The sequence below is a fragment of the Pelophylax lessonae genome (assembly GCF_965119305.1).
Source record: "Pelophylax lessonae genome assembly, chromosome: 4".
Taxonomy (NCBI): domain Eukaryota; kingdom Metazoa; phylum Chordata; class Amphibia; order Anura; family Ranidae; genus Pelophylax; species Pelophylax lessonae.
The window spans coordinates 179514907-179539835 of record NC_138771.1 but is presented as its reverse complement, the minus strand read 5'-3'; the positions used below and the strand labels follow the sequence as shown (position 1 = coordinate 179539835).

The window sequence follows — 24929 nt, the reverse complement described above, 5'->3', positions numbered from 1 at the left end:
TGTAGTGAGTGTACAGCAATGTAAATTTGCTGTCACCTCAAAATAACTCAACACACAGCCATTAATGTCTAAACCACTGGCAACAAATGTGAGTACACCCCTAAGTGAAAATGTCCAAATTTGACCCAAAGTGTCAATATTTTGGTGGCCACCATTATTTTCCAGCACTCCCTTAACCCTCTTGGGCACGGAGTTCACCAGAGCTTCACAGGTTGCCACTAGAGTCCTCTTCCACTCCTCCATGAAGACATCACAGAGCTGGTGGATGTTAGAGACCCTGCACTCCTATATATATATATATATATATATATATATATATATATATAGTCACAGGTCCTTTTCCTCCACTTCTTCATGGGTTCTGCATACTGCAGAAAATGGAACCATGTAATGATGAGGCACCACTCTCTGCAGCTTTATTCTGTGAGTCTAAAGAGGGGGGAGGCAGGTCTTTTATTCTCTGTCCTCACAAAATGTGAGTTTAAAAATGCTGGCCTTTATTCAACTTGAAAGCACAACACCATTCAGTGGCAGAGAGGACTTATTGTGATTTAAAGAAACGGCAGTGATCCTGAATGTCTCATACACCTAATTAGAGGTAACTTTTGTACTTACTAAAAGCTCTTTGCTTGGAGTTCCACTTTAACAAGTGTTGTAATGCAAGGAATTAGACCTTGATGTTAGAATTGTTAGGGTTGTACCATGGAATGTTTGAGAGGCATGTCAGCTGGTCACTTTACCCAATAGTGATTAACGGTGGAAGTAAATAGGCAACTCTCTCACTTTTCGTCCTGTAGTAATTAATCTTTAGAGACCTTTGAAGTGGCATCCTTACTGTATAATTGCTGTCATATGACAAGGAACAAGCACTGTATTACATGTCTGTTCAGCAGATTCAGGGTGCTTTACAAGCTAGATCTTTTCCTATTAGCTAAGGGCCAATTTCAAAAGTACTCATGTAACATCAATACTGAAGCCTGTAAATTTGGATTTTAAAGAACATACTCAGGTACTTGATTAATTATCTAAAAGCATGAGTTTTTCAGTTTGATGTAAAAGACTATTTCTGAATTATGGGTACTATATCTTAAATATATTAGCCTACGGTTTCACATGGGCACTGCCTTTGATATGCTGGCCTCTACACCCTCATATATATATATATATCATACCCTCATATACAGCTGTAGTCTAGTTAGTTCTTGCATGATAATGTTTGGTGCTAATATGTCTACTGAATCAATAGACAGCCTTGAAGCTACTGCCTTACTAATCACATTCTCTAATTTTGTCTTTTGGGTTTTGAAATGTTATGAGAAACAAATTTCCCAGACCAGATATACTGTATTTGTATTTTGAAAAAAATATTGTGCTTTCACAGAAATTAATTGCTAACATATAGATTATTTCAGCATTTTTGTAATGATGCTGATTAACCTTGTATGCTATAAAAACTATTTTAGATGTGGCCAAACTTTACAAACCTTAATGGCTTCTCCACTAGAGTCCACTATGCTTTTAGATGAGAACACCAGCTCCCCTCTTGGATATTCAGTTGGGGGCAGGTAAATGATTCTTGCGACCAGCTGCACCCAGTAAATAGTGTAAAACCCCACACAAAGAATGCCCCACAGTCTAGTAACTGGGAACAAGGGCTGTGATGCCATCTCTGACCATATCATAAAAACCATAAAGGGAAGCATCTCTAAACCTGATTTTATATCATAAGAGGTAAAGAATCCTTACAAAATTTAACAAAAAAATCAGAAAAGAGACCAATCCTATACAGAGCTGCAGTCATACAGTATTGTAACCACAGATACATGTATTAGTATTTATTTGTTTCAGTTTAATCATTTATACTGGATTATAAATGGCAACAGTTATTTTCAGCATTTAGAGCCAACAATAATTGAATTTAAGAGTCACATGGCTGAAAATAACTGTTGATATGGTAAACAATTATGACTATAGCTAATTGATTTTAAAAGAAATAAAAACATTAATGTTAACATTCATACTAACCTAGATGGCTGCAGCATCAATCTAATGCTTCAGCTGCCCCCCGCAGGCTCTACACTGAGAACTGAGGGAGCTAAGGCTGCTAATTGTTCAGTTCTTGGGTCCATTCTGAGCACAGAGTCTTGAATGTCAGTTGCCAATCAGTGCTGGGGAGGGGGCAGGAGCAACTGGCACAGGTTCTCGACAGTGCACAGAGAGGCTGAGCCAGCTGTTGGTCAGGCATCTGGGTGGATGCTGACATTATTGTTCGAATCCCTGCAGAACCTGGACCATCTCTGTGATGTCAGCCAACAGCAGGATTTAGCCCACTGTTGGGTCACAGGAGTGTAGTACTATGTGACCCACAGGAGAAGTATGGCCAAAAGAGCTTTGGCCATACTTCTCCTTTAAACCTATTCTCTAAACTTAGGTGGCGTGATCTATAACCATATTTGCAACATGGCAGATAACCTTAGTAGATACGTTATATTGTTTCAGAAGTGAGATGAAATAATGAATGCATTATTCATGCAGAGGATTATGTCATGTTGCCACTCAACATTAAATTCTGATATTTTTTATGAACTGAATGAATTTCTGCAATGAACTTAAACTTTGCAGGTTAGAAGGATGCCTTGTGGAAAAAGTGAGTATTATGTTTTTTTTTTTAATTCTCTGAGTAACAGCTGATCAATCCTTCAATGTATACGTGTAATACATATATGTGGGTGATTTTTGCATGCAGTGGAAGGCTGGTTTAGAAGCATAATTTTATTATGTCTTTTGTTTTAGGTCCAGACTACAACCATGTGTATTTCTGTAAGTCTAAGTGGTTTTGTAGTGCTAGGATGCCTGTTTGCACCAAAAGTCCATATCATCCTATTTCAACCACAGAAAAATGTTGTAACACATAGACTTCACTTAAACAGATTCAGTGTCAGTGGAACTGCAACTACATATTCCCAGTGTGAGTATTTCAGAATGCAGAATTGAAAAATATCTTATGCCAATAAAATATATTATATTTTACTTGAATAAAAAAATGCCAGTATGTATTATAATGTATTCTTAGATGCTCAGGGTTTGACTATTGTACGAGATTCTCAGATCCTCACCAACCTGTAGAATGTTCTGTCCTGTGTACTCCAGCAAAGACCAATTGACGCTGTAAAGTAAAATGTGTACTAATACTGCGCTATGGATGTATGATGTTTACCCTCAATCCAAAATGCTGGTGTTCAAAAGTAATTATAAAATGACAAAAAAAGACACACAGCACAAATTTGGAATATATAAAGTGACTGGTGCCAAAATTCTTGTGTAGGTGGGTGAAAACTGTGCAATATTGCAAATAAATAAATGAATAGTAAATTAATAAATTAAATAATTCATCCTAATCTGAATCATACAGTGCTGTGAAATCAAGTGCAAATACATATACGTGATAGAAGGCAAATCAATATACCATACAATGGTGAATAAATAATTTAAATATGAATAAATGAATAAATAAATAAATAAAGTTCCAAAAAAGTCCCAAAAAAGTCCTTAAGCAAGTAGCCAGTGAAGGTGCAATGTGCTTAAGTTCTCTTTATTGTACAAACTGGTGACAGACTGTGCCAAAAAGATAAGGTGCAATGGTGAGGGGGTCCACTTCCCGTGGATACTTCCACTTACCAGACTGCCAGGGCCCCTTAGCAATATTGCATGTGGGTCAAACGCACTTAGTCCGGTGTGGGTCTTTTCTTTTCCTTTGAGATTAGTCTTGTGGACTCCAATACCCAATCTTTCCTCAATAAGCCAAAGAATGTGGGACCATAGGAGGGAAAAACTTAAGATAGTGTAATCCCGTTTCATAAGCTTTATTAAATAATGCAGAAAAAAACTCACATTTCAGGAGTGATAACAAGCCTTCAGTGAAGATACAATCTCCTATGCAGAAAGGACTTCCGGACTTGCAGTGACTGCACGGGTTGCGCTGGTCCCGGCTAGCACTCCACCGAGATCGGAAGTGATGTAAGCTTCAAACGTGAGCCGGAAATTGTTTCACTCTCCTCCAGGGCGTTATCAAAGACATATTTCCGGCTACGATACTGGTATTATATATATACCTCCTCCACCAATCGGTGTGAATTTATGCATAACACTTCCTATTTCCTGTTGGATGTATACGGCCTCAACTGCACCCAACAGGAAATTATCCCTGCGCCACCTTGGAACATGGTATTATAGATATGTAAACATACACCAGTTCTGGTAGATATATGTACCGCATAATAATATAATAATATGTTCCGCATAATAATAATTTGTATGCATACATTAAGCGCGTATATGCGAATTAGATGAACTATCCCAGTGCCATCTTAAACATAATATTACAAACAATACTGGCAAAAATTGTACCGCACAGTAGTCAGGTGATATGTATGCATACATAAAGTGCTTACATAGCAGATAGAATAAATAGGCAAATTAATAGGCGAACATGGGCACGATTGTATATAAATTAAAACTAAAATGTCCCTATAAGTTATATAGTTATATATATATATATAGTTCCTATGCCTAAAAAATAGGATACCTATATTCAATTAATATAAAATATATGTAAAAATTATATGTTGTATAAAATGCACAAATATGTATGTGGGTGTGTAGCAAAAAAAGATCTATAAAACTCTATACTCGTTTTAAAATTAGAGGAATTATGTTAAGTAATTTTAAGAGGATCTCTAATAATTAAACATACTACATACATTGTTAAAATAAATAGTATTACATTTGAAGTTTGGTAGTGGGTAAAATTGATTTACATAATATAATGCTCCATTAAAACATATAAATATATATAAAAATCTAAATATATGCAATATATAAGAATAATTACCAATTAGCTAAAAACAATTGAGATCGAACTCTACATTCAACCCCTTGGGGTGCAAACTATTTAAAAGATAGATCCATTTTCCTTCATTTTGGAACTTTATTTATTTATTTATTCATTTTTTTATATTTAAATTATTTATTCACCATTGTATGGTATATTGATTTGCCTTCTATCACGCATATGTATTTGCACTGTATGATTCAGATTAGGATGAATTATTTAATTTATTAATTTACTATTCATTTATTTATTTGCAATATTGCACAGTTTTCACCCACCTACACAAGAATTTTGGCACCAGTCACTTTATATATTCCGATTTGCGCTGTGTGCCCTTTTTTGACGCTGTAAAGTGCAAGCCTCAAACAGTTGACTCTGTCACCTCCTTCTGCTTTTATTGTGGTAACATCATTGAGAGAGGAGATAAATGAGTTCACATCACATGGTCTATAACAAAAATATTTTGGCTCATACAACAGCAGTTCTGCATTGTGGGTGATGGTGTCAGTACAACCTTCTTTCACTTTCAGTGAAAACCATTCCCATGTTAGTGCTCTGCCATCCCAAGGCACATAATTGCTGCACCAGTTTTTACAGTTTAGTTTCCCTCTCTACACCTTCTCCATAAAGCTGAACTCTTGGAATTATATTAAACATCCCTGCGGTGTGGAAAGGAGGGGATGGGGGTCACTGCAAGTGCATTTTTAGACTTGTTACGTATAGGGGTAGAGGAATGTTGGAAGGATGTACTACTTACCTTATTGCTCACTCAAGCGGGCTCCAGGCCCCCAGTCTTCTTTTCAATGCTTCAGGCCCTCACCGTCATTGCTTACAATGCAAGACCATTGAAGAGGGCCAAGATATATATCTGGTAACTACAGACCAGTCAGCCTATCATCAATAGTATGTAAACTATTAGAAGGAATGAAAAAGGACTATATCTAAGAACGGAAAGTGTAGACAAGTTCAAAAAATATTTAAAGGTGTTTCTAAGGCCTGGTTCAGATGTGACTTGAGTAGCACAGAATCGCATAACAATGGAAATCCTATTGTTTTCTATAGTGCCTGTTCACATTAATGCAGCACAGCACAATTTTAAAAAAGGGTCATGTGCTACTTTGGTGCGATTCCAGCATAATTCTGACCCCATAAAATATGCAAACCCCATCCTAGTAGTATCCAAGTTGCATCACATAATCGTGCTAAAAGATCAAAATCTGGTCACGGCAGTATGAACCTAGCCTTAGCGAACACAATGTACAGGGATATGGAAAACGGTAGTCACACACACAAACATACACATTCTCAGGTTGAACTGGATGGACCAGTGTCTTTATTCAACCTTATCAACTATGTAACTATGTAACTATTGGACCTGCTTTGTATTTGATAAAGAAGGCATGTAACTGCCAGTCAGAACACCTTGGAGAAGAGGCTTTAGGGGACGGGTTGCATAACAATGGAGCAATTGCGGACATATGCCAGATCAGGGCATTGGGTAAGTATAAAAGTTTATTCCTCTACCCCTCCAAATTAGCATTTAACTGAGGGGCATTTTTTGTGTAATTCCCAGAGGTAAACTTTAAAATGAAGCTGTGCTTTTCCAGGAAAAGCAAGAGGTTCACTTCAACTTAGCAGCCTCAGCCTGGACCCCCACCAGGCCATGCCCCAAATGTGTTTCACTACTCCCACTGGAGCTTACTCATGGGAAAGCCACCCCCATGAGTAAGCTCCAGTGGGCGGAGTGAATGGGCTGGGGGTGTGGCCTGGGGGTTTAGACCAGACTGCCACTTGTTCACACAGCGGGTCTTATTCTAAAGTGCGGCTCCCGGGACCTTAAGCTCTTATAAATGTTAGTATCCAGTGATAATATGTAAATTTAGTAAAGAATCCAGGCCTTTTTTAAAGCAATCTACTAAGCTGTCCAGAACCAGCTCTTGAGAGAGTCTATTCTGCATTTTCACAGCTTTTACTGTGAAGAAACTTTACCAGATTTGGAGATGAAATCTCTTTTCCTCCAGACCCCCTTGTCCTTTGTGATGACCTTAAAGTGAATAACTCAACACCAAGTTCACTATATGGACCACTTCTGTATTAATACATGTTGATCATATCCCCCCTTAATCTCCTCTTCTCAAATGAGAATAAATTCAGTTCCACTAATCTACCCTCATAGCTGAGCTCCTCCAAGCCTCTGATTTGTTAGTTTGCTCTTCTCTGCACTTTCCCCAAATACTTTTTTGTGAATTAGTGGCCAAAACTGAACTAAATAGGAAAGGAAATTGGTGCAAATGCAGGCAATGGGTCTGGGTCCTAAGCTAAAATGGAACAGAGTAAAAGATAATACAATTAGTCCATATTGGGAAAATAGCGTTCCATTTAGAGCAGACCAAGCTGACAGCTATGTGTGGGAGCAAAAAGACAGCTCTGGAGAAAACACTGGAAGAAAACACAAGTGCCTACTAAGTGTAGCTTTTGGGAACTTTAATAAGAAAAAACAAGGAGTCTGCTACTCTCAAAGGTAGTGTAAAAACAGGCACATCAATAGCGCCACAGCACCAGGATCCTCTGCGTCATCTGGGGCTGGGGGAAACACACTTCCATAGAAGCAGTTACATCCGAACCTGGCTTGGAGTCCGGGTTTGGTTTGCCTGTGGTTTCGGGCACTTCCGGAGCTCGTAGAATGCAAAGCAGGGATGGTGTTATGTCACTTTCCAGATATGACACTCACTATTCGGCGATGCATTTGCATACACTTAGTAGGCGCTGTGTGTTTTCTTCCAGTGCCCAAAACTAAACTGCAATTCCAGATGAGGTCTTACCAGTGATTTTTACAGGTGAAAAATGATATCTCCCTCTCTGGAGTCCATACCTCTCTTAATACAAGAATTCTGCTCGCTTTAGAAACCGCAGCTTGGCATTTATTATCTTGGGGCTGTCACAGGGCATGAGTGAGCGAAATGACCTTCACTTTCAGACCATGACCATTCACATTCAGAAGTACAGAGTATGTTAGAAGTACCTGGGAATTTATTTATATATATATATATATATATATATATATATATATATATATACTGTATATATATATATATATATATATATATATATATATATATATATATATATATATTATTCCCACTACTTAAAGGCGCAGCAGGGGAACAAAGGAAAGGTAAGTATAGGCTGGCGATCAGAGCAAACCTTTGGCTTTGCCCTGAATGGACAAAGCACACATTGGCTTTAGTTCTAATGATTCTAATCATTAAAGATGATTTCTGGGCTGTAGGGCATTGCTTGTTCTAGCTTCATGTGTAACTAAAATAGGAAAATATGGGTTACATACATCTTATTTTACCCTGAAGTTGCCCAAGAGGTGGGGAAAATGGTGCTGTTACCTACTCAGTAATCTGGAAGCTACAAGTCCTGGCATCGCTTGTAGGTATGGCACATATTGGATAAGGGATTATTAACTAAAACATCCAGTGCTTTTAGCTAACTGTAGGAAGAGCATTGTCTATCATTAGGGTGGGCATGCCCAGGCAGGCACAGAAACTGTGCTATTCCCAATTATGCCCATTAGTAAAACTACAGCATAAAAGACAGAGTGGGTCCAGGTGCCTGTGTCAGTTTATAGGCAACAATCAAACAAATTAGAAATCTATTAACAATTCTTTGTATGACAGGCAAGCAGCATTTGGGCTCCATACATTTTTTTTCACTGGAATTCACTGGAATGCTTTAAATTCAGCTTTAAATATTTGCAATCATAAATGTATTGCTTGTGCAATTATTTGTCTGCCGCATTTTTCCTGTAGTTTAAAATTACTTTTCTCTAACTAAACATTTTTTGGCTATGGGATAAAAAGCCTTTATCGCTGTTTCCTACTGTTACCTGCTCCATTTAAGTGGTGCTAAAAAGCCTCAAGTCTAATCTGCGGTTTTCTAAATTGAAAACAAGTCATCCCTTTGACTTTCCACAAATTACAGAGAACACATATACTCCATTTAAAAGCTTAGTCAGCAGGGCTCTGCTAAATAGTTTATGATAAGTCATACATGTCCAAATATATGAAAGATGTACACAGAGACAGGCACAAGGGTCCTGTTGGACAAGGAAGCAAAACATTTTTGAGCCTCTTACTGACTACAGACTTTAATAAATGATGGTTGTGTAGTAGAGCAAAGTAAGGCTCAATCAACTTTGGTTTATCATGTCATTTAAAATTATCTTCTGGGCTACTTTGATGCTAAACCAAAGTATTCCTCATCTTACAAACACAATTGAACGCTATGTAGCCAATTATTACATGTGTCATTTACAAATTAAATGCAGTTTCTTTGATAACATTTTATTAAAGAAAAAAATATAGAATTTTTAATTTTCAAATATGCATGCACAGGAGTGAACAGCAGAGTGACTAACTTTTAAATATGCTTGTACAGGAGATAAATTGATGGGAATAATCTTACTTATGTGTGTTATTGATACATAGTATCAAAAATATATACAGCTTTACAACTATATTTGTTCACTATATGCTTGGCCCTGCTTCATGCTTTGCATTGCTATACAAAGGTTGTGCACCTCCTAACAATGCAAACACATAGGTCTGCTGATCAACTAAAAATAATGCACTTCCTATGTGGCAGATATTTTCGTGTGGACTAAATAAATATTATTATTATTGGTATTATTATACAGGATTTATACAGCGCCAACAGTTTGCATGGCGTTTTACAACATGAAATAGGCTGTTCCCCTTGCAAAGTGAATGTGAAGCTCATAGTGGATAAGGTGAAGGTGTGTAGACTTTAAATACTCAATTACGTGGGGGGCTTATTTAACCTCCTGCCGACTGCCCAAAGTAATATTATTGCGGCAGAGCGGCTCCCCTGTGTCCAGTCACATAGTACTACGTGACTGGAGTGCATGTGATTCTGGCGTGTTTAGACACATTGGTAGGCGGGCCATGGGAGGAGAGGCGGCGATTGCCGCCTCCCTCCTGCGATCGTTCGGGAAACAAAGAGAAGACCCGCCTGCTTATGTAAACAAAGCAGGCAGATCTTCTGTGAGACAGGCAGGGACAGATCAGCAGTTTTAGCTAAGCTGAAACTGCGATTTGTCTGTGCCTGTCACAGAACCCCCCCCCCCCCCCCCCCACACACACACACACACACACACATACACACACACACACTTAGTAATGGCATTATTACAGTGACAGTGCATATTTTTAGCATTGATTACTGTAGTAATGATTACTGTAGTAATGTCACTGGTACCCCCAAAAGTGTCAAAAATGTCAGTTAGGGTTCCGATCTGTCCGCAATGTTGCAGTCCCGCTAAAAATCGTAGATCACCGCCATTACTAGTAAAAAAAACATAAATCTTTGCCGTAGTTAGAAGACGCGATAACTTTTGCGCAAACCAATCAAAATACGATTTTTTTACCAAAAATATGTAGCAGAAAACAAACAAACTATAGCAGAATGTGAAAAATATTGTTTTTTTCACAATTGTCACTATTTTTGTTTATAGCGCAAAAAATAAAAATTGCACAAGTGATCAAATACCAACAAAAGAAAGCTCTATTTGTGGGAAAAAAAAGGACATAAATTTTGCTTGGGTACAGCGTCGCACGACCACGCAATTATCCGTTAAAGTAACGCAGTGCCGAATCGCAAAATAGGGCCTGGTCAGGAAGGGGGTAAAACCTTCCGAGGCTGAAGTGTTTAAAAAACAAGACTCTTTCTAGTGCATGATTGGATATTAAGGGCTCTTTCACACGGGCGATCCGATCAGATCCGCCTGTCAGTTTTTTAGGCGGATCTGATCGGATCCTCCATGCAGCTCTATGGGGCAGCGGGTGTCAGCGGAGACACCTCCGCTGACACCCGCTGCCATCCGCATCTGATCCTGTCAGTGAAATCTGGACGGATGGAAACCCTATTTTTCCATCCGTTCAGTAATCGGAGCGGATCGGATCTGATGAGAGCGGACAAGCGGTCCGCTCTCATCTGATCCCCCATAGAGGGCAGCGGGGGCTGAGACACCTCCCTCTCCGCTCTGCAAGCGGAGACGGAGCTGTCATCCGCGGGCTCAGCGGGGATCGCGGATTGATCCCCGCTAAGCAACACGGATCCGCCTATGGAGGCGGACCGTGGGAAAGAGCCCTTAAAGTGAACACAAATTTTACCATGTTTACTAACTCTCACGAAGTACTTTGACTTTGCAAAACGAACTGTTTCTATTTCAGTAAATTAACTCATGTATCTCCACAGTTGTAAAGTATATCTAAAGGCATTTTTTTTTAGTTTTGGATAAAGTAGGGAAAATTTAACTCTCCTGTGAGATTTTTTTTCTTTTTTTGGCAGTCTGTGCCACATTGAAAAGGTTTACCTTTATTTCCTCTTCCATAGAATTTTCAAGAATTGAGAAAAATCTCTTAAAAGTGAGTGAAACATAGTTATGACAGTAATAGATATCTCCATTGGAAGACTTCCTATTAATGTCCCAGCAACAATTGAAAATGTAGGGGTTTCTTTTTTCTACATTCAGTTCAGTTTGGTGGTGTGTTATGACAAATGAAGAGGGTGAATTTCTGCTGAGGGAACACAGACATAAAAAACTCAAACAGGGTTTATAACTTCTCTCTCCAAAAACCTAAAAAAAAAAAATTTGGATTGAGATACAGTTTAAGCAGGAGGGTTTAATGGTTGCAGTAGAATACAAAGTTCCCTTTAGTTGGTAAATTACACATTTATTTATTTATTAAAACAACAAAACTTTGGAACTAAAAAAAAAAAAAAATGTTTTGCCTCTGCATACACTTTAAGGTAAATACTAAATTTATAATTCACAGTGTATTCCCCCCAAACATTACACTATGCTTCCTCTTTTATACAAACACGAGAATATTAAATCTTTAAATATTAAATTTTAAAGCTCATCACTGGGCTGGAAAAAAAAACCTCATTGCTCAAATGCTTAGTACATTTAAGGAAAGATGAGACGGCTGTATTACTTACCTTATCCCCATTCTGGCTGGCTCCCAAGCTGTCCTCTTCTCTCTTTACATAGTTACATAGTAGGTGAGGTTGAATAAAGACAATAGTCCATCCAGTTCAACCTGTGATTAGGTGTGTGTGGCTGTAATCATCTCTCATACCCCTGAATGTTCTGATCCTTGAGATGCACGTCCAATAGTCTTTTGAAAGCCACCATACTACCTGCAGAAACCACCTCTTGTGGTAGAGAATTCCACAATCTTGTAGCCCTAACAGTAAAGAACCCCCCACGTTGCCTGAGGTTAAAACGCTTCTCCTCTAATCGCATTGTATGCCCCCGAGTCCTCATGCAATCCCTTCGACTAAACAGCTTTTTTTCTAAGCTGAGATCCCCATTGAGATATTTAAAAATTGCTATCATGTCCCCCCTCAGGCGTCTCTTCTCCAGGGAGAATAAATCAAGTGATTGCAGACGCTCTTCATAATCAAGGTCCTCCAATCCCCTAATTAGTTTAGTTGCCCTTCTCTGGACTCTCTCCAGCTCCAACACATCCTTTCTGAGGACTGGCGACCAGAACTGGACAGAATACTCCAGATGCGGTCGGACCAGAGTTTTATAAAGTGGAAGGATTATAGTCTTATCTCTGGAATACATCCCTTTCTTTATGCATGCTAATATTCTGCTAGCTTTGGCAGCTGCCGCCTGACATTGCATGCTGTTGCCTAATCTATCATCAACCAAGACTCCCAGATCTTTCTCCATTTTTGATTCCCCCAAGGGTTCCCCTCCTAACGTGTATTGTGCTTTTATATTTCTAGTCCCCAAGTGCAAAACCTTACACTTCTCTACGTTAAACCTCATTTGCCAAGTCGTTGCCCACTCCGTTATTTTGTCCAGGTCATTCTGTAGTATATCTGCTTCATGCTGTGCAGTTATTGCTCTGGCCAATTTTGTGTCATCTGCAAAAACTGCTATTGAACTACTGACCCCGACCTCAATGTTGTTTATGAATAAATTGAACAAGGTTGGTCCCAGGACTGAGCCCTGGGGCACCCCGCTTACTACCTCAGACCAGTCTGAGTATGCTCTGTTTATTACCACCCTTTGGACACGCCCTTTAAGCCAGTTCCGTATCCAAAAGCACACCCTGCTGTCGATACCTGCAGATCTTATTTTATAAATTAAGCGCTTATGGGGAACTGTATCAAACGCCTTAGCGAAATCTAGGTACACCACATCCACTGGTCTGCCCCTATCTAGCTCACAGCTCACCTCCTCGTAGAATGCTAATAGATTGGTTTGACAAGAACGCCCATTTGTAAACCCATGCTGGTTATTACTGATGATGCTGTTGTCTTTAGCAAACTCTACGATATAGTCCCTTATCATCCCCTCCAGAAGTTTGCATACTATCGATGTCAAACTGACAGGCCTATAATTTCCCGGGACATGCCTCTGACCCTTTTTGAATATCGGAATCACGTTAGCTTTCCTCCAATTACCTGGTACTTCTCCTGTCCTAATACTGTCCGCAAAGATCAGTGGTCTGGATATAACCTTACTGAGTTCCTTGAGTACTCTCGGATGCACGCCATCCGGGCCTGGTGATTTGTTTGTGTTAAGTTTATCCAGCCTTTCCCTGATTTCCCCCTCTGTTAGCCATAATGGCAAGTCCTGTATATTACTACTAACCAAACAGTCATGGTCAGTGTACCCCTCCGTTTCCTGTGTAAATACTGACGAGAAAAAAGCATTCAGCACGGTTGCTTTTTCTGTGTCCTCTGTAACCATCCTCTCATCATCTCTAATTATGTGTGCAATATGCTCTGCCCTAGTTTTTTTAGTTCAATCTGATTTTATTGAGGAAGAGGTTTTTTACAGAAGATGAGTGAGATCGAAGAAGGAAGTAACAAACAGAAAAAAAAAAAAACAATTTTCCACAGTCATATCACATAATGCACTACAAATAAATGTCTACTGCAATTATTATTAGTGTCGAAAGGCAACATAAACTATCAAGTCCGTTGGAGGATAATGGTGTCGCAACTTAACAAACAGCAGCTTGGTGTAACATAGGTCAACATAAGCAAGAGAGAGGACAACTAAAGGATAACACTGGTAGAGACGTTGCTACAGTTGGCATCATACTGCCCTAGTTTTTTTGCTATTGATATACTTAAAGAATTTCTTTGGGTTTTTTTTACTATCCTCCGCTATTTGTCTCTCAAAGTCTATTTTAGCCATCTTGATTTCGTGTTTACACTTCTTATTTGCCTCCTTGTATTGGTCGAAAGCCAATACTGTGCCTTCTGATTTATATTTCCTGAAGGCCAATTTTTTTCCCCTAATAAGGTTTTTAACGCTACGGTTTAGCCAGCCAGGTTTGGCTTTGTCTCTTCTAAATTTATTTCCCATAGGAATGCACTGCAAGATGCCTTTGCTTAAAGCGGAGTTCCACCCTCAGAATAATTTTTTTAACAAAAATAGCATATTAATATTAATACATCTCGCTTCACAAAACCGCTATTTGCATATTTATGAGTTGAACAGTGTATTTGTTTAGTGAAAATCTTACTTTTAAACCTGCTGCCTGTGCATTGTCATCTTTACTAAGGGCGTCTGAAACAGCAGTGTAAGACTTCCTGACCTTCTTCCTGATTGCTGTTCATTCTGGCTACCCAGAATGCAGCAGGAAATCCCGCACATGGGCAGTACTATGCTTTAGGCATAGTACAGGTTGCTATAGAAACGTTGGCTCAGGAGGAAGTTGCCACCCTCTATATCCCTTCCCCGCCTCCAGGAAGACACATGAGAGAGAGAGAGAGAGAGAGAGAGAGAGACAGAGAGAAACAGAGAGAAACATACTGCCAACTAGTACCTAGAAAACTCTTGTCTGGCTGATGGGGAACTTTACCCTCCAGCTGTTGCAGAACTACAAGTCCCATTATGCCTCTGCCTGTAGGAGTCATGCTTGTAACTGTCAGCCTTGCAATGCCTCATGGGACTTATAGTTCTGGAACAGCTGGAGGGCCGCCAGTTTGACGAAAATGGCACGCTGTTATGGGATCAGCACTTTGCACGGATGGACCGATGGATGCATGGCACGCTGTTATGGGGTCAGCACTTTGCACGGATGGACCGATGGATGCATGGCACGCTGTTATGGGGTCAGCACTTTGCACGGATGGACCGATGGATGCATGGCACGCTGTTATGGGGTCAGCACTTTGCATGCATGGACGGATGGATGCATGGCACGCTGTTATGGGGTCAGCACTTTGCATGCATGGACGGATGGATGCATGGCACGCTGTTATGGGGTCAGCACTTTGCATGCATGGATGGACGGATGGATGCATGGCATGCTGTTATGGGGTCAGCACTTTGCATGCATGGACGGATGGATGCATGGCACGCTGTTATGGGGTCAGCACTTTGCATGCATGGATGGATGGACGGATGGATGCATGGCACGCTGTTATGGGTCAGCACTTTGCATGCATGGACGGATGGATGCATGGCACGCTGTTATGGGATCAGCACTTTGCACGGATGGACCGATGGATGCATGGCACGCTGTTATGGGGTCAGCACTTTGCACGGATGGACCGATGGATGCATGGCACGCTGTTATGGGGTCAGCACTTTGCACGGATGGACCGATGGATGCATGGCACGCTGTTATGGGGTCAGCACTTTGCATGCATGGACGGATGGATGCATGGCACGCTGTTATGGGGTCAGCACTTTGCATGCATGGACGGATGGATGCATGGCACGCTGTTATGGGGTCAGCACTTTGCATGCATGGATGGACAGATGGATGCATGGCATGCTGTTATGGGGTCAGCACTTTGCATGCATGGACGGATGGATGCATGGCACGCTGTTATGGGGTCAGCACTTTGCATGCATGGATGGATGGACGGATGGATGCATGGCACGCTGTTATGGGTCAGCACTTTGCATGCATGGACGGATGGATGCATGGCACGCTGTTATGGGGTCAGCACTTTGCATGCATGGATGGACGGATGGATGCATGGCATGCTGTTATGGGGTCAGCACTTTGCATGCATGGACGGATGGATGCATGGCACGCTGTTATGGGGTCAGCACTTTGCATGCATGGATGGATGGACGGATGGATGCATGGCACGCTGTTATGGGTCAGCACTTTGCATGCATGGACGGATGGATGCATGGCACGCTGTTATGGGATCAGCACTTTGCACGGATGGACCGATGGATGCATGGCACGCTGTTATGGGGTCAGCACTTTGCACGGATGGACCGATGGATGCATGGCACGCTGTTATGGGGTCAGCACTTTGCACGGATGGACCGATGGATGCATGGCACGCTGTTATGGGGTCAGCACTTTGCATGCATGGACGGATGGATGCATGGCACGCTGTTATGGGGTCAGCACTTTGCATGCATGGACGGATGGATGCATGGCACGCTGTTATGGGGTCAGCACTTTGCATGCATGGATGGATGGACGGATGGATGCATGGCACGCTGTTATGGGTCAGCACTTTGCATGCATGGACGGATGGATGCATGGCACGCTGTTATGGGGTCAGCACTTTGCATGCATGGATGGATGGACGGATGGATGCATGGCATGCTGTTATGGGGTCAGCACTTTGCATGCATGGATGGACGGACGGATGCATGGCACGCTGTTATGGGGTCAGCACTGGGTCCCCCAGCACAACCCCCCAAATCACCCTCCTAGTACCCCCCCCCCCCCCAATTCCCCTGCTAGAAGAAATCTTATCCTGTCACCTCTCAAATTCCCCATCCCAGCACCCCCCCCCCCCCATGTCGGATTGTCCTGGGGGGGGGGGGGGAATAAGAGAATTTGTACTAGCAGGGTGGGGAGAAGATGATTACTTCATGGTGGGATTGGTGACAGGATAAGATTTGTGCCCCCGAGTGCAGTTCTCCCTTTCTTCAAGCATCGCAGGCAGACCTCAGATACAGCGCGGCACATCCCTCTGTCATTCTCCTCTTCATATGTCAGAGCGGAGGAGGAGCAGAGGAGGAACCTAAGAGAGAAGCCGATTACTGAACTTTTGGCTTTGCACAGACAGCTGCCGAGGGAGAGATAGGGCTGCAGAAGGGGAGAAGATTGCAGCTCAGGAATGACACTGGATGTCAGATCATCGGGACTATACAGAGTTTGTTATCCCCTCTCCTCCCAGCAAACAATGTGGCAAGGGGGCGGGTAACAAACTCTGTATAGTCCCGATCTGACATCCAGTGTCATTCCTGAGCCGCAATCTTCTCCCCTTCTGCTTCTGCAGCCGTATCTCTCCCTCGGCAGCTGTCTGTGCAAAGCTTTAGGAATCGGCTTCTCCTCCACCGCTCCTCCTCCGCTCTGACATAAGGTAAGGAGAAGCCGAAGGACGCCGCTACAGTGATAGGAGTGTGAAGCCTGGCAAGAAGAGAGAGAGGGAGCACATCCCGCTCTCTCCTGTCAGTGTAATCAGTGTCACAGAAACACTCCTTACAGCGCCCCCTCCACCTCCCATGCTGCAAACACCGCCGGGATAAGCTGAGCCGAGTTCAGGTCGGGTCACTGGTCTCTGACACCCCGTGAGATGTGGGGCTGTGCCGCTGCGGTACTATAATAAATAAAAAAGAGTGGGGCTGCTGTGAGTGAAGGCAGACTAGGAACAGCATCAACCCACTGCCATGACAACGGCCCTCGAGGCGTCATTTCCTGTTTTAAAAAACGCGAGATGAGGAGAGGCCGATTGCCTTCTGGGAGTTATTACACACAGCTCCCATGAAGCAATGCGAATCAGGAAATGACGTCATCGGCCGCGGCCGAGGAGGGGGGGAGGAAGCAAGAAGAAGGAGGAAGTGAACTTTATAATGAAGTAAAAATAAGGTAGGAAACTCAAAAAAAAAAAAAAAAAATGCCCAATTGATCTTGAGAATGCACAGCCCGAACTAAAACTGCAAAGTTGTGAAACAGGGTGGAACTCCACTTTAATATGTTTCTAAAGCATTCCCATTTTTCCTCTGTGGTCAGGGATCCCAGGGTTTGGTCCCAGTTTACCCTTTCCATCAATGAGAACAATTTTGGAAAGTTTGCCCTTCTGAAGTTAAGGGTTCTTATGTTCCCTACTTGCCTTGTTCTATTGTTATTTACACTAAATGTGATCATCCTGTGATCGCTAGAGCCCAGGTTGTCCTTGACTCCTACCTCCGAGATTAGGTCTGGGTCATTAGTGATCAATAGATCCAGGACTGCATTTTCTCTAGTCGGAGAGTCCACCAACTGTGACATGTAGTTGTCCTGTAAGGTTTCCGTGAATAGACGGGCCTTCTGTGAGTGTGCAGTCCCCTCTCCCCCGTCAATGTCGGGATAATTGAAGTCCCCCAATATGATGACAGATCCTAGCTTTGCCACTTTACCCAACAGTGCTAAAAATTCCAGCTCTACCTCCTCCCCTTGTTTAGGTGGCCTATAGCAAACCCCCACAATTACTTTTCCCTTTTCTCCTTCCCTAAGGAGTTCTACCCACACGGATTCTAACTCCATACTCAACCCTTCCATAATGTCACTCCGCTCTATCACCCTTACATTGTTCTTGACGTAGAGACATACCCCTCCCCCTCTTTTTCCTATCCTGTCCTTCCGGTACACCGAATACCCTTGGATATTTGCCAGCCAGTCATGTGAGGGGTCGAACCAAGTCTCCGCTATTCCCACAAGGTCTATGTCCTCTTCATGAACTTACATTTCCAACTCATCGATTTTTTTACCTAGACTCCTGGCATTAGCCTATACCCCTCTTAGTTTTACGGACGCTGATTGGTTATGTTTATTCCTGTTCGGTCTGAGGTTTTCCAGCACAGACCTGCCGATTGACGTTGTGGACCTACTGTCGCTGCTGACCCTACAACTGCCTTCAGTCCTTTGCTCCCTCCTGACTGACTCTACTTCTGAGCCCACCCCCCCGTCTCCTAGTTTTTCCTTACCTACACTACCTCTAACTCCCCTGGTACCAAACTTGGGGTACCCACCAGTCGCTAATATACTAACCAGTCACTAAGATACTCACCAGTCGCAAGGATACTCACCAGTCGCAAGGATACTCACCAGTCGCAAAGATACTCACCAGTCGCAAAGATACTCACCAGTCGCAAGGATACTCACCAGTCGCAAAGATACTCACCAGTCGCAAAGATACTCACCAGTCGCAAGGATACTCAACAGTCACAAGCTACTTCACCAGTCGCAAAGATACTCCCCAGTCGCAAGGATACTCCCCAGTCGCAAAGCTACTTCACCAGTCGCAAAGATACTCACCAGTCGCAAGCTACTTCACCAGTCGCAAGGATACTCACCAGTGCAAGGATACTCCCCAGTCGCAAGGATACTCACCAGTCGCAAGGATACTCACCCGTCGCAAGATACTCACCAGTCGCAAGGATACTCACCAGTGCAAGGATACTCACCAGTCGCAAAGATACTCGCCAGTCGCAAAGATACTCACCAGTCGCAAAGATACTCACCAGTCGCAAAGATACTCACCAGTCGCAAGGATATTCACCAGTCGCAAGGACACTCACCAGTCGCAAGGATACTCACCAGGTGCAAGGATACACACCTGTCGCAAGGATACTCACCAGTCGCAAGGATACACACCAGTCGCAAGATACTTACCAGTCGCAAGGATACTCACCAGTCGCAAGATACTCCCAGTCGCAAGGATACTTACCAGACTTCCCAGGTACTCAGTTGCAGAGACAGTCACACAGCAGTCAGTCACAGCACAGACAAACAGCTATTGATTTCTCACAGAGCTCAGTCACACAGCTTTCCCCCTGTTTGCAGCTGCTGCTTTACTCACAGCTGCTCCCACACACACACACACACTGGGACGGATGTCTCCTCCTCCTCTTCACTGGGCACGGACGGTCCTCCTCCTCTTCTTCCAGGCACTAAGGAAGGCGGTTTCCGACCTACACCGCCGCTCTCTGCCTCGGCTCCCGTCCTCCACCGCCGCTCAGTTGCTGGTCCCTGCACGGTGCACCCACACCCCTTGTGCGGCTTCCCCCGCGGCTTCCCCCGCACGTATCCCCGCAGCTCCTCTTCCTTCCTCCTCTCTCCCTTGCCGCACGAACACACACTTCCGGTTCCGGTATTGCAGTCTTTGGCGCTCCAGATTGTGGGCAGCCCTTAAGAATCATTATGTACAATGTAATCCTACTTACCCTGCATTGTACATGGAATGGCAGAAGTTTGACCTTAGTCAGAAGCATCTTAGAGTGGAGCCTGCGCGGAACCAGTCGCACCACTGGATGGACCCTGATGGAGAAAGGTGCAAGGTAAGTATTACATCTTTTTTCTTCACCCCTAAGCAAAAGCAAGCATTTAACCCCTGCAGTGCGAGGGGGCTCCACTGCAAGGGTAGTTTTTTTTGTGTGCACCGAGTTGGGTTTTAAGGGATATTTGCAAGGACAAACATTTTCAGGGAGAAATTTTGAAAGCATGGAACTGTACCTAGAATTTTGAAAAAGCTCTGTGGACAAAACTAGAAAATATTTGAAAAACCAACAGATTGTTAAGTGCTTCTAGGCACAAGTTTGCTAGAGAACACTGAACAAGCCCAGGGGTCCACCATTCTATGTACAGGCAAGGGTAGTATGTCTTGTACCTATTCTGCTGCCAGCAAAAAGAAAGAAATCAATAGAACATATATTGAGAATACTTGCTACAATGGAATAAGTGATGCATTATGCCACATATAATTCTGAGATGCTTTATAAATGGACTTATTTGAGAATTCTACTCGAATGGCATCTACTATTTTCTCAGGTTTTGGCAAGCATAGAAGATTCCTGTATGAGAAATCCTGTCAATAACTATTTTAATTTTGAGCTACCTTAGCACAGTGTTTTCTTGGAAATCTTTATTACTACTCTGAAAAGTACCAGTATTGGAAATTTCAATCGATGTAAAGCGCTAACCTTGAGGGACAATAATACCATTAGTTTGCAAGCACAATAAGGCAGTTAATGAGAAATATCATACAAGAAGCAGTGTTTGCAATAAAAGTCTTTTCTCATAAAGTATACCAAAATCAGTCTTCTCTTTATGGACCATGCTAACTTGGGATATTTTTCAGACTATGTTGTAATAGCAGCTATTTTCGGTAATGAAAAACAGTCTAGCCTTTTTACTGTGAACCTGAATTGGAATTTAAACAGCTATCACTATCTCAGTGCAGTCACCAATCGGTAACTGCACTTACCTCTACTAAGGCCCAGTAGTCAAGCCCAGGGAGGGGAGTGGGAGTGGACCTGAATGCTGATTTCTTAGCTGAAGTTAGTATTTGCATAACAGACAGTAATAGAAGACTACTACTGATAAGTGCAGACACATCAAATTGCCATAATTTATTTCATGAGGGCAATTTATTTGCTTAAATTCCAATGCAGCTATGCCGACACTGACAGTTTCCCTGCCTCGTGAGAGAAAAATGACAGTGTCTGCAGACAGGAAAACTCATCTCCATGATGTTTTACTTACCATGTCATAATCTTATCTTCACCACTGCAGCATCCCAACCTAAACCATCTAAACTCCAGTGTAAAACATCATGACATTAATAGACATTAGTTGAAAAGCTCTTAGTACCAGGAATACTAAGATGAATAGCGGTATTCTGTGGCACTGGCATTAGGTGAAGCAAATCATTTTGAACAAATATAATGTGACCTGAATTCATTGGCAGCCTGCAGTAAACAGTTAAAAATGAAGACAGGAGAGTTTTGTACAGATCACTCCATGTGTTCATTCAGAAAAGGAAAGGGCCAGTTAATTAAATATTTACTAGCCCCTTCCCCGCTCCTGAGAGGGGAGGACGGAAGCTGGCAGCACTGCAGGGGGGGAGACAGGAATCAAGGGGAATCGGCACCGCACGGGAGGATTTGGGTGTGCCCAGGCAGAATCAGCTATAGTAATAAACACTTTTCCCAAACAATTAGTTTCCTGATGCAGTCATTACTGCCCTGTACATAGCCAGACTGTTGTATGATTACTTCAACATAGTTTGGATCAGGAAACAATCTTATCCTTATAACCTAATTACATTCTCTGAAACCTTTGCTAATATGATGGTTTTACTTAAAAACCCAGCAGAATCAAACTTTTACATAACAATGTACTGCCTAAATGAAAATGTGACTTTGATGGCAACACACCTATTAGAATTGACCCAATTATCCATACCTCATGTCCAATAATGTTTAAAGTGAATTTCATTTGTCATGACAATTGATTAATGTGATGAATCTTTTTCCTTTTCTTCTGTTTTTCAGCTTCAGCCAGTGCACACTACACACCAACCATTTGCAATGGAGGAGAAGTGTTAGACTCCACTACTTCTTCCTTATAATCCTTCTAAACATTTCAATCAAATTGGTTTTTAGACTGTTAGAATATATTATGCACTTGCTGTGCAGTCCTGTCTTTTTTTTAGAAGAAATATTTTTGAGGACTGTATAAAATGCTGTTCTAGACGTTTAATGAATACTGTAATCTACAGATATAGAGACCATGTAAATATGCTTTTATTTGCATTCTCTACACATCTCGCTGTGTCCACCAATTAATGATGACATCTTCCATTTCATATATGGGTCGTGTCATTTTCTATTGTTTTTTGTAAGCTAGGTTAAGGTTGTAACTAATTTTAAAATGCATTTTACTGATAGTTACAGAATATGTAACTGGTTGTTTTTGCACAACTGTAGCAGTATTAATGTAAAGAAGCCAGTAAAAATCGTTTACAATGGTTTCCAGCATGTGTTTCTTGGTTGAGAATATTTTTTATTTCTTGCCCTTCCTAGGGTGTTTCAGGAGAGACGATGAAGTAAACTGAATGTATGGCTTCTGCATTGTCCTGCAAAAGACTGAATGCCAAATATGGCTCTAGTGATCCCTATTATCAAAAGGCAATGAACCACATTTATTTACATGGTACAAAGGAAAACGGAGCACAATACCCTTAATGAAAAGTATTTTCTGACGGGTTGCTATGGATTATAATACAACACTTTTCTTTGCACTGTTTTGTTAAATATGCTGGTATGTGCATCCAGTACCAATGAGCTTAACGCATTTTCTCTACAATAAATTCTAGCACTCATCAAACATACATTTCGCAGAAATAAGTCACGCTGATTTTCATTAACAACCCCTTAAGTCTACATATATGTATGAGTTAATTTAAAATTTTCACATAGTCCTGTTGTCGCCAATAGAACAGATAGGGCATAAATAATAGGGGTCTTTTACTATAGAGATAGCCTATGTGAAATGTGAAGGCATTTATAAACTCATACAGTGGCAATTTATCATGCATTTTACCTCTGGGATGGAGTTAATCTGCTGATTTATACAGTGTATATTGCTTAGCACTGTATCACTTTGCCAAGAAAAAAAAAAAGAGATTGTGATAAAACAGATTAAAGGGCCAGAATGAGGAACGTATTTATTAGTTTCTAGTTGTGCAGATGTATTGTCAACTTGTAATGTGGGAATTTCTAGCAGGTACATTTTAAGGCCACTTAAAATTGCACCAAAAACGTGGAAAAGGCAAGCAGAGGGCAAAGAACTAGTAATCACCATTGTCTTCAGACCCCCCACCCCCAGGTTTTATGAGTTCTCCAGGTGATCAAGGACAGCTGCACTAACATGCACTGTGTAGATTACATTGAATGCAGTACAACTTCAGGCTTTACAATATATTCACTTTTACAAATGACTTTAAAGTAGAAAAAACATAAAATAAAAGTTTTATTTGCATAGAAAGGAATCTTAGAAAAATTACATGATCAAATTGTCATAAAAGAAATGCTCTACATTATATCATACACATCATCCAATGTGTTTTATCCTTTCTTTTTTAAATTTGGGTGTTACTTTAGAGTCTTGTAATCTATATCAATAGTCACAGCACATGGATATATAGATATTCTAAATGATTGTGAAATTGATCCATTTAGCACATGATCACTATGTTATCGTTAAATTTCATCCATGAACCTTAAGTCAAATATATGTTCTAATAGGGCAGATATTTCTGTCCAATAAGTAGCCTGTGCAAAAAAACTATCATTTGACCCCATAAATAAACATTTTCATTTTTCATTATTTTTTTTAAATATACATATTTATTCATATCATCAAATATTAATTTACTACATAGTGTGTAATTACAAAAATACCTCACAGACTTTGACATTTAGAAGTGATCAAATTATGAAAAAAAATGCGGAGATTCCATTCAGTGCAAACTGCATGTGAAATCAAGAGAACCAGACATTAAAGCTGCTGAATGTGCTACTGTACACATTTTTAGTAAATTTAAGCTCCCTCGTGCCCTCTAATCATCCCTTTTGCTCCCTGAATGTGATTGATGGCCTCAATGAGGCACCTAAGTTAGGAGGGACAGGGCTATACTTTATTTTTGAAGAAAATCTAATAATCATTTGGCTGTGTGGTTTTCATGGAAGGTAACCCCTGCATTTTTTTCTTTCAGTATATACAGTATGTTTTAGAATTGCCAAGGATTGTGAGGCATTTACCTTTGTCATCCACTCACTGCATTCACTATGCCTTGGCTTGCCTTTTTCATTTTAGTGAACCATATCCATTTAATGCACAAGCTCAGTGGTACATGCTGTTTGGCAAACTAATAAAGTATGTCCCAAATTAAGGTAAAGGATCATTAAACATTAGTTTGATTTTGGCTTTTATAAAAGAGGTTATAAGGGGCCAGTCTACCCAAAACTAATGTTTTGGTGATAGGGAGAGTATATAACCTTACTTTCCTTGTTCCATTTTCTTCTCTTACCTATATTGGAATCTCACATCCTAAAAAGATGTTTCTGTGGGTTCTCACTCACTATTGTATTCATCATAATATAAAATAAATGCAATAAATCAACAGGAAAGAAAGACCTTTCCACAATTACCATGGCAAATGTAAA

General features: G+C 41.3%; 1 protein-coding gene across 2 annotated transcripts in view; it reads left to right on the top strand.

Moving 5' to 3' along the window:
* GRM3 (glutamate metabotropic receptor 3) overlaps positions 1 to 23523 on the top strand; it is a 400891-nt gene extending 377368 nt beyond the window's left edge. For both annotated transcript variants that reach the window (XM_082253205.1, XM_082253204.1), the window contains exons 5-6: positions 2794 to 2968; positions 22254 to 23523. In XM_082253205.1, the coding sequence (XP_082109331.1) occupies positions 2794 to 2968; positions 22254 to 22330 (252 nt within the window). In that variant the 3' untranslated portion in view covers positions 22331 to 23523. The remainder of the gene's footprint in view (positions 1 to 2793; positions 2969 to 22253) is intronic.
* Positions 23524 to 24929: the final 1406 nt, after the last annotated feature.